Source organism: Helianthus annuus, chromosome 16, assembly GCF_002127325.2.
Source record: "Helianthus annuus cultivar XRQ/B chromosome 16, HanXRQr2.0-SUNRISE, whole genome shotgun sequence".
Classification (NCBI taxonomy): domain Eukaryota; kingdom Viridiplantae; phylum Streptophyta; class Magnoliopsida; order Asterales; family Asteraceae; genus Helianthus; species Helianthus annuus.
Window position 1 is genome coordinate 5,053,119 of NC_035448.2, and position 11,486 is coordinate 5,064,604.

Below are 11,486 nucleotides of genomic sequence, written 5' to 3' on the forward strand. Positions count from 1 at the left end.
AGATCTCTAATCTGAATTGGTCAGACATTTGCCACTGAACGGTTAAGCATTAAACAGTCTCTTAATGGTTCAAACCTCTTACTGGTTCAACACTTAATGATTCAGACCTCTTACTGATTCAGCACTTAATGATTCAGACCTCTTACTAATTCAACACTTAACCATTCAGAGATGTTACTAAACAGCCTCTGAAACATTTTGATCCATATCACAGAAACACGAATTGCAATTTACTCTTATAAAAAATACATACACATTGCTAGTTTATACAACAAAACATCTTAATGCATAATGCTTTTTTTTTCTTTATATCATATTTATTGATATTTAACGAAAATAAAATGCTCTATAAGTTCACCCACCATAAGTGATAAAACATCTCAAAACCCTAAACCCCCATTTCTCTTTTCCCCCAAAACCCTAACTCCCTCCGCCACCGCCACAAACCTCCACCATGTCCGACGTCGAGCTCCACCGTTCAGATAAGAAGAAAAAGAAGAGCAAGTCCAAAGACACCGACGCCACCACCGAAAACCCCGCCGCCGCCGAAGATTACTTGATCAAACCACAAAGCTTCACACCTGCAATCGACACCTCCGAATGGCCCATTCTCCTCAAAAACTACGACCGATTGAACGTCCGTACCGGCCACTACACTCCTCTCCCCTCCGGCTACTCTCCTCTGAAGCGTCCTCTCGCTGAATACATTAGGTACGGTGTCATTAACCTCGATAAGCCTGCTAACCCTAGCTCACACGAGGTTGTTGCCTGGATTAAACGCATCCTCCGGGTCGAGAAAACGGGCCACAGCGGCACACTCGACCCCAAAGTCACTGGTAATTTGATTGTTTGCATTGATAGAGCCACTAGGTTAGTTAAGTCCCAGCAAGGTGCTGGTAAAGAGTATGTTTGTGTTGCTAGGTTACATTCTGCTGTCCCTGATGTTGCCAAAGTGGCCCGTGCACTCGAGACGTTGACCGGTGCGGTGTTTCAACGACCACCGTTGATTTCCGCGGTTAAACGGCAGCTTAGGATTAGGACCATCTATGAGAGTAAGCTGTTGGAGTATGATGCTGAGAAGCATTTGGTTGTGTTTTGGATTAGTTGTGAGGCCGGGACTTATGTGAGGACTTTGTGTGTCCATCTAGGGTTGATTTTGGGGGTCGGTGGGCATATGCAGGAGTTGAGAAGGGTTCGGTCCGGTATTATGGGCGAGAAGGATAACATGATTACCATGCACGATGTTATGGATGCTCAATGGATGTATGATAATTACAGAGATGAGAGTTATTTGAGGCGTGTGGTTATGCCGTTGGAGGTGTTGTTGACTAGTTATAAGAGATTAGTGGTTAAGGATTCTGCGGTGAATGCTATTTGTTATGGTGCTAAGCTTATGATTCCGGGTTTGTTGAGGTTTGAGAATGGTATTGAGAACGGGGAGGAAGTGGTTTTGATGACAACGAAAGGGGAGGCGATAGCGTTAGGTATAGCGGAGATGACTACCGCTGTAATGGCCACTTGTGATCATGGTGTTGTGGCGAAGATTAAGAGGGTGGTGATGGATAGAGATACTTATCCTAGGAAATGGGGGTTGGGTCCCACTGCTTCGATGAAAAAGAAGCTGATTTCTGAAGGGAAGTTGAGCAAACATGGAAAACCGAATGAGAAAACTCCGGCTGAGTGGACGAGGAACGTTGTTCTTCCTACTGGTGGTGACTCTATCGTTGCTAGCCTTGCTGCTGCACCACCTGCAGCCGCACAAGCTGTGGAGGAGGCTGCAGAGACCGTGAAAGTTGACAGTGAGAAGAAGAAAAAGAAGAAGAAGAAGAAGGACAAGGATGACGAAGACGGTGATGCAGGGGTTAAACGTAAGTTAGAAGACTTAGAAGTTGAAGAAACACCGGTGTCCAAGAAAAAGAAGGTTGAAGCAGAAGAGGAGAAGGCGGAAGGTGAGACGACAGAGAAGAAGAAGAAAAAGAAGAAGAAAGATGGGGATGCAGCTGAGAACGGAGATGGGGATAAATCCGAAAAGAAAAAGAAATCTAAAGACGCCGAAGATGGTCAAGAAGCAAGCAAAAGTGAAAAGAAAAAGAAAAGTAAAGAAGCTGAAGATGGTCAAGAAGTAAGCAAAAGTGAGAAGAAGAAGAAAAAGAAGAAAGATGCGGAGGAAGAGTAGTTATAATAAGACGGATTCATGAATTTTCAAGTTGAGCTTCGAAGTTCCTGAATTAATGGCTCCATTGGTTGCTGCATATTTCTGGAGATAACCACCAGTTTCAGGCAGCAATTCTTTTCGAGTTGAATGTCTATGTTTTCTCTTTTCTGTCTTGTTTAAGGTGCTATGTGTTTTTTATATGTTTGTAAGGATTTGACTCTACTAGAGTTTTGAAATTTTTGTAGTTTCTTGTTAGCAGCTTTTAGGGCATTTTGGTTTTCTGTTTTCTTTTGTTTGCTTTGATGGGTAGATAGATTTTTAATCACCTAAACTTAACATCTATAGTCTATAGCGTATTATATAAAACCTGCTTCGGGACACATGTCACTCACTAACGGCATCAGAAATGTCAAGTTAAAGTTTACTAATTTGAAAGTTAAGTCCAAAAGTGTTGATCCAAAAGACGATGCCAACCGATGTCACTGGTAATTTATCATGCATGATTCTTCTGAATTATCTGATGTACATTGATATTTTTTTTTAATTTCCAGATAAAAAATAGCATTTATCAGAAACTTACCGTCTACTGCTGATGAAAACTACTTGAAGTTACTCTTTGGGCCCTTTGGGAAGGTTAGAGATACCGTGGTTTATTTATTTATTTATTTATTTATTTTAATTTAAGTATGTAAGTTATAAGATTTAATGGTTTGCATGCTTATGTTTCAGGTAGAAAAAGTGGTGGTACACAACAAGGGCGCGTCTAGTGTCGGATTTATTCATTTTGCTCAACGATCAGTAAGTGGCAAAACTTAATTTAGCATGCAGTTTGACATATTAATCTTTTTTTTTTTTTTTTTTTATGTTATTGTAATTGCTAACTTTGTTTCCATAAATAGCACCTTGATAATGCCATAGGGGGGCTAAATGAAAAAACCGTCAAAGGGCGGTCCATCATTTAAGCTACAGGTACTGTAAGCAACTGTAGGTATTTAATAAGTTATTTACATAAGAATAACAAACAAATATGAGATATGATAATAGGTTGAAGTTGCAAGGCCCATGGACAAGAAACGGAAAAGGGTTCGCAAATCACTCAGTCGCGTGAAATTTTAAATAACTACAAACCTCAAAATTATGAGTCAGTCATGAGTTCTTTCAATGGCTACCGTGACGACACAGTTCAAAAGGTTTGTTAGATATTAATGTCCTTTTCCAAAAGAATAATATATCTATCTGGTTACTTACACTTTGATATTCTTTTCTGCTTATATTTAGGATCCTATAGTTGCTGATCCCCATGAAGCTGCTGTTCTTCTGCTACCAGTGGCTGTTAGAGATCGGTTACTTCGAGTTTTACGACTCGGTATTGCTCTGTGTTTAAAAAAGCGCGCTTAAAGCGAGCGTGAAGCGCTGAAGCGCTGGAAAAAACGCTTTTTTGGGTCTGAAGCGTTACATTACGTGAAGCGAGCTTTAAGCGGCGAAGCGATGAAGTTGTGAAGCGACGCTCCAGCCAATCAGATCACCATTTGGGCCATTTTTTAAGCCCAACAGTCCTTACAAGGTACATATCGACCTTATATCGACGATATAGCGACTTCCTATGTGAAATCCGGCGACAAATTCCGGCGGCGGAGTTGCTTTCAGCCGGAAACCAGGAAGAAGGGGGAAGAAGAAGAGAGATGCTGAGAGCGGGCGTATCTGTCTTTTAGGCTTTTAGGGTTTTTATAAGTTAAGGTTTTTAAACATTTAACCCCTCTATCTTTCATTAGATTACATTCAGTCCCTGAAACTTCTAACTTTTTACTTAAAAAGTGTAAAGATAGTTTGTCTATTTAAACATTTAACCCCCTCTATCTTCAGTAGTTTACATTTGGTCCTTAAACTTTTTAATTTATGCATAAAAGTACAAAATTAACATTATAAAAAATAGCTATCCATATATAATATGGATAGCTATTTTTTATACATATATATAAAATTAACATTATATATAATTATATATAATATGGAGCGCTTCGTATACGTGAAGCTCTCGCTTCGCGCTTGAAGCTTCGCTTAAAGCTTTTGGAACCAAAACGCTTCGGAGCGCTTCACGCTTTTTTAAACCAAGGTATTGCTACTCGATATGATGTAATGTTATCCCCTGATTTAGTTTTCTGTTTTGTCTTTTTGTTGGAAAATATGCTTGGGGGAGTTGACATTATATTTGTATTTGTTCTTTTGCAGATCGAAGTTGAATCCCTAGCTAATCTAGCGGAACTACCTGAATCTACAGCCATATTAGTTCTTGATCAGGTTAACTATTGAATATTATTAAGATATCTGTTATACACAAGTATTAATAATTATGCTATTATATCTTTCTCTACAGTTTATGTTATTGGGAGCAGAAGAAGAGCATGACAAGGGAGCATATCTCACTTCACTAATTTCAAAGGTACATATTAAGTTTTGGTTTTAGCCAGAATTTCACACACACACACACTTAAAACTTCAATATATTGTATATCTCCTTTCGAAAATCTTACATGCCCTTTCAAAACCCTGAAACACTATTTTCTAATTTCTTCCTCCATTATCTATTATTCCACTAAAAGTAATCCTACACCAATAAATTCCCATTTTACCGTCAGTAATTAAATTTTTAAAAGCATCATTAATGTATAGAACCCCAAAAGAAATCCATTAATTTAACTGCTCTTCTGCATGGTGCAAAAGCAATAAAATAAGAACGAGTTATATGATTGTTAAGTAAAACCATGGTTGTAAAACAAGGTTTCCAAGGCCGAGTACTCCCCGAGTAGTCGCTACAAGGTAGGCTGCCGAGGCGATTTTCTTTGACTCCGCCTAGTTACTCGAAATCGGTCAAACGCGGTCAACCTCGGCCAAAATCGTATCTAGTAGGTCAACTCTGTCCGAGTTTAACTTAAAAAATAATAAAACATAATTTCTATGCTTAACATATTAAATAATTAATATCATTTTCACGTATTTTGTTCTAGATATTAGTAAATTTATGTTTTTGACATATATATAATTTCCAAAAACTAATTTCTTTATAATTTAGCATGTCCGAGTACTCCCCGATTACTCTCCGCCTAGGCCGAGTACTCTCAACTCCCCGGTCCACCGACTAGGGAGCACCTAGCGACTTTTGCAACCATGAGTAAAACTCTCAATTAATTTAACGTGTCAAAGCCCTCATACTGAGATAGCTTATTTTCTTGTAGTGATAGCTACCTAAATATGAAATGTAGAAACAAAAATGCACTGCGTCATTATTCTATCTACCCAACTGAACCATCTTAACCGTTTTTTTTAGTAGAACAATTTATTACTAAAACAAATATACATCTATTACAAAGCTACCCGCATTCACCTTCTGCAAGATGCAGAAAAACAGGAAAGGGCCAACAGACCCCTAATCTAGTTTTAGCAAAATTGAATTTTTGCAAACTCTAGCAAAATCATTAAAAGCTTACAAACCTTAATCAAAAGTATCATCTTCAATGCCCTGTGAGATTAAGGGACACTAATGTCAGGGAAACAGTGGGCCTGGGCCTCTCTGGTAGGGCCCATCTTCCAGCTCTTGATTCTCTTGGCTTGCCTCTTGACCCAATTGTGCCTAGGTTTGTTTCTTGCATTCGACGACGTAACTTGGTTTATAATAATATTAGTTCACATTTATAAAGAGCAATTTGATAAAGCTTCACTTTTTTTTTTTCTTAATAATTGTTCCTATGCAATTTTTATAGGACCCAACACAAATAAGGAAAAAAGTAAACACAAAAGTCAACCTGTTATTAACGTTAATCAAGTGGCACCGTTTCCCAATAATGCTTTATTATTAAGCCTAATTCAATAGTTAATCAAACATTGATTAAATAATATTCCTATCCATACACCAAACCATACTTTATATAAACTCCTGTAATGTAATAGCAGCATAATTTTCACAAATGGAAACAACAGTTTCATATCGCTCAAAACTAATCAGAGTCTAATGTTCAGACATAGTAAAGGATAAAAGACAGCTGGGTTGGGTAACATGTTCATTAAAATAAAAACAGGTCAAATTGGCCACGGGTCGGGTTGGGTGGGCTCAGACACTTTCTCCGTTTTCCAGTTTTATATTTTGTTCTATACTTGTATATATTTTTTCTGTTGCTGAAAAAGCGAGTCATTTTTCTAAAATAATCTTATTGCTTCAGGTCTCAACTTAAATGTAATGTATAAATATATAATAATATGATTACACATTATGACAAAAGCATTTGATTACTATCCAGATATCTCAATCTGCACTATGTAATGTATAATAAATATGATTGCACAATATAACATAAGTATTTTATAACTATCCAGATATCTCGGTATGGATAGCTTGTACCTGTCAACCAAAACAAATGTTATATACGACGTATAACCTTTGAATGATTACAAGTTACAAATTAGATAAATCCCATCATGTGAACATGATAAAATAAAATCTGAATCTTGGTTAGATAAATTGTGTTTTCTGCTGACTCCTTAAAGTTATTGTTCTCGTGTGTATAATGCAGCAGGTCGGATGGTTATGCATCTCGTTATTCTTCATTAATTTCAGAATATGGTGCGCCAAGTCATGCAAGTGTTTTAAAAAGAGATGAAATAAGTCCATTACGCTTTCATGAATTACCCGCTTCTTCCGCCACTGCTTCTTACAGTCAGTCGATATTTGACAAATTCAAATCTCCCAACAGCTTACGGAAACATGGAGGAAATGAGCCCCAACCCGTCGTCACACCAAATCCCGGGCTCATCTTCAATATCTTATGCAATTCATGCACAAGATCCGTACGCAATTCCAGCTTATGTAAAAGGCGGTGATGGTCGTCTGCAAATGAGATTTGACCCGTACACTGGTGAGCCTTACAAATTTGACCCGTTTACTGGTGAACGCATTGTTCCAGAAAACTCGTATGACCGACTATGTTTGTGATGTTATATGAGATGATGTCTGTTTTCGGTAATGCAGTTTATGTTAGTCTCTGAATTGAGAAATGTACATTACTACTGGAGTTGTTTTTAGTTTTCGCTTTTCAGCGTAATTTAATTAATGTTTTTTGTGAGGAACGAAAGGGGCGGGGCGTTTGGCAGGATAAAGTGGTATGTATGTATCTGTCTCATTATTCTTCATTGTAAAATGAATACTATATAACCATAACAATATCTGTTGTTCTAAGAGTCTTTAACAAATTTAGAAGAATTATATTGTTTTTTGAACGGCGAACACCACTTTAAATGTACTTCTAAAATTCAGTGTGGGCTTGAACCAACACCACTTTGACGTGGATAAATTAGATTATGTATAGATTGTGTAGACACATTTTCATTCAAACAATTTTCAAATAAGAAGTTCTGAGTTACCAAGCCATTCGAACCAACCTTTGTACCCACAGTGTGTGCGCGTATGAGTGGAAGTAAAACCCGACGGAAGTAGCTTAAGCATCATGGTTTTTCACTTGTAAACACTTCATTTGTACACCCGCCGATCATGGCATTTCCTCATTTCAATTTCATTTCAAACACACTATTATTGTTTTGAACACAACTTAGCTCATAGGAAAGTTGTTATCATAGATAGCGTAAAGCCGCCGACTACTAATTATATATCTCATACTGGTGAATTGTTCGAAGAAGGATATTGAGTACTTATGTTTCAACAAGATTGTGTATGATGCTCCTGAGAAAGCTCAAGCGCAACAATATCAGAAGATGGCAAACTTATGCTTTGCAAAGGATATCAATTCTGGCAGATGTTGGCAGACAAAGTTTAGAGACTTAGAGTTGGAGGAATTCTTGAAAAGAGAAAAGCGAATTGAAAGGTTCAAGAAGATAAGGGAAAGAGCAGCGGTTCTTGGGCGTAGAAAGTTCGAAAGACCTTCTCCAACTGACCAAACGCCAATAGAATCAGATGAGAACATGATCCCTAGGTGGGATAGAAAGCGAGATGGAGATACTGAGTATAGAAAGTACTGGAATGAGATTGGTAGGCCTCTGAGGCGCAAGATGCTTGCTAAACGAGAAGAAAAGAGGAGAGAGAAAGCTAGAGCTAGGAGACGCAGCAGGAAGGTGAAAAAAAGACTATGCAGGAAGGAAGACTACAACTACATCCAAGGGGGAGTCTGTTAGTGCATTATGTCTGTAGCTTCCGTCTGTATCAAGTCTATGTATTTTGTCCTGTATGTGTCGTTGTACATTTTTATATGTATGTATTTTGTATCTAGACGAATCGGGAGAACGGAACGTAAAATGTGATCCGAACGGATGACATGGGTCATCCGGACGGATGGCCATCCGATCGGATGACCATCCGATCGGATGACATCACCTCTCCCAAGATTCCCTATAAATAGGTGAGTAGGGGTCTTAGTTTAGAACCTTTTGCCATTTTGTCATAGCGAAGCTCTGTCCAGTTTGCATCAGGATCTTTTGTACTTTCATATCAGCTAATGAAATTGGACAAGTTAATCGTTGATATCGTTGTTGATGATTCTCTGACGATGCCGAGGGATTCCGCACCTCGTTATTGATCGATTCTGTAACACCCCGTGTTACGAAAGTCAACGTACAAGTCAAAGTCGAAGTCAAAGGAAGAAAAGATTGCTAATTGCGATCTGTCACTGTCACGGCCCCCGACCCGGTTTGACCCGTTTCAGGAGCCGCGGGACAGAAATCCCGTGGTATTTAATTTAGGCGACAGCGGAAGTCTTTTTAAAACAGGATCTTTCAATATTTAAAACTGCCCGTTTATATAATCTAGGGATAAAACCCCGGTAATTTACAATAAGATGATTTCACTAGGAAATCTTTATTTTACAAAACATATTTCTTTATTTATTTACATTGAGCCACTTTTCTAGCTTGAAGTGCTTCACGGCACTTTTCTTGGATCACAACAGATCACCTGAAACATGTTTGAAAAAGGTTTTGTCAGCGGGAAATACTGAGTGAGTTCATTCAGGTTTTATAAAATGACTCTTAGTTATAAATTACAGCATACGAGCGATTACAATGGTTTATATCTTATTTTTATCTGGCGCTCTGTCACAATGGTGACAAGTCACAATGGTGACGATGGTCATACCACTATTAGATCAATGAACCTAAATAGTGATGATTATCCCTAGTAGGTCAATGAACCTAACTGGGAGCAAATTAGTAATGTGCACAACACCCCACTAGCGAGTGATTCAAGATAACCACGACTTAATCCCTGTAATTGTAACACTTTGAAAATAATTTGGAGTATTGTAAAACAGTTGATAAAAAGAGAATGACTCACATTGCAGATTTAACGAGCAGAGTATAAGCCTACTGATTAGCCTTGATTAATCTAATTTGAATAACAACGTACACACAAACGGGTTAGTAACTAATACAGCAGTTACGATAATTCACGAGATTAAACCCTCACAACGATTTACAAGTGCAATACTTAACAATTCAACGGATTCACAACGAATGACAGAGTATAGTCCGAATTCGAACAGCACTCAAACATTCAAGTCGAAATCACTATGAATAACAAAGTATAAACTCAATTTGAGCAGCACTCAAACAATCGTTGGATAGTTACAATCGATCGGACGTTGAATCGTAATAGCGATCGAGTTATTACCCTGATTGCGGCAGCACTTCGTGAATTGTGTGTGTTGTTGGACTGTTTCGACTATAACTCAGAGCATAATAGGAATTTGAGTGTCGAATTAAAGCAGAATGTCAAGTCCCAGACCCGACTATTTATACCCAGAAATTGCCCCCCCTCGCGTGTCGCGACAGGGATACATGCACCTGTCGCGTGGCGCGAGAGATGCCAGTCTACCCTAGGGTAGCCTTGTGTTCCAGTAGGCTTGCTGAGTTGACATTTTGTGAAATTTGAATTCAGACAACGAATTTAGAAGATAAATATCGATTAGGGTTTATCCCCCTTGAGTTTTAGGGGTCCTGATCCTAATTCTGATTGTTATGAAAATTTTAGGGTTTATGCAGAATTACTTGGGTTTCTTAATTAGGGTTTCCTTAATAGATAATTAACATCCTAAGTATTGATTTTAGTGAGAGTTGTTACAGTCACTCCTTGCTTAACTATGGATTGTACACCGTGACTTGTAATCAAATCTTTTATTTTATTTGCTTTAGTTGTATTATGTGGAGTATCTGTGAATAATCAAGGTCTAATCGAATGTTTTATCGCTTATTGCTAATCGCATCGCAATCGCATTCGCAACTCGAATTATGCGTTCTGGATATTGTTTTACGTGTGTGTGCTACTTATTTGTTACTTGTGCATGTTTATTTATGGTTTGTTGTGGTGATTATTCGAAAATGCAATCGCAACTCTATCGCAATCGCACTTTAATCGCAAATGCTAAATGCAATTTACTTAGGATGATTGTATGTTAGATATAGTATTTGTGTGTTTATTACTAATCTATCGCATCGCTTAATCGAAACTCGCATCGCTCAAAACACGAAACGAAACGCCGAAACTCAACTCGCCAAGCCACTTCGATCGTATGACTATTCGATCGAATGGCCATCCGATCGGATTGTCATCCGATCCGACGTTGGTGCCCTTCTTTCCCTTTTTGGTAACCTATAAATACCCCTCCTGTCACATCACTTGATGTGACAGCTCCCTCATTCGACCAGCAGCGCTCCAGCTTACTTTTTCTTCGATTTCTCGCGATTCTTGTAAGTTTTCAACTCAAATCTTGTACTTCTATGATCTACACACACTTCTTCATCATTTTCACCTTTGAATCTTAACTTTTAACCGTGAAATCAGTGGATTTGAGGTGTTCTAGGGTGATATCATCATGGAGTTCTTATGAACTTCAAGATTTGGCTTCATTCCACCGAGAACAACTTAGATCTGAAGGATTTTCACATGATTAAACAATGTTTTCGCATAGATCTAAACACTTTCATGGTTAAAAGGATTAAAAGATACTTTTTCAACTTTTTTTCAACTCTTTTACACTCAATGCACTCAAAACCGATAGAATCGGAGCTCGTTCTGATCTTCTACTCATTCTTAGTGAAGAGTTGGTGCAAGATCTGACTTCTATCAAAGAGACACCCGATTTACGGGTTGAACATGAACGTTCGTCTCGAACAAGTTAACTGATTGGACTAGGGTGATTCCTGTTCGATCGGGTAACCTGAGTCTTGGTGGAGTTCCTATTTTTTAACACGTTGTCATACCGTCTCGAGCAAACCGCAAGACTTAACAAATTTTAAGTTGCAAAATGATCAGATCACGGGACGGATTGCCGTCCGA

At 38.3% G+C, this 11,486-nt stretch overlaps 2 protein-coding genes across 2 annotated transcripts; both read left to right on the top strand.

Moving 5' to 3' along the window:
- The first annotated feature begins 361 nt into the window (after positions 1–361).
- On the top strand, positions 362–2,425 carry LOC110916232 (H/ACA ribonucleoprotein complex subunit 4). The gene has a single exon (XM_022160980.2). The coding sequence runs from the start codon at positions 455–457 to the stop codon at positions 2,174–2,176; it is 1,722 nt and encodes a 573-aa protein (XP_022016672.1). The 5' UTR covers positions 362–454; the 3' UTR covers positions 2,177–2,425.
- Positions 2,426–2,553: 128 nt separating this feature from the next.
- On the top strand, positions 2,554–7,273 carry LOC110916233. Its single transcript, XM_035985994.1, has 8 exons — positions 2,554–2,788; positions 2,885–2,953; positions 3,055–3,345; positions 3,434–3,521; positions 4,269–4,288; positions 4,385–4,453; positions 4,530–4,595; positions 6,724–7,273. The coding sequence occupies exons 3-8, from the start codon at positions 3,304–3,306 to the stop codon at positions 6,805–6,807; spliced, it is 369 nt and encodes a 122-aa protein (XP_035841887.1). The 5' UTR covers positions 2,554–2,788; positions 2,885–2,953; positions 3,055–3,303; the 3' UTR covers positions 6,808–7,273.
- The last annotated feature ends 4,213 nt before the right edge of the window (positions 7,274–11,486 follow it).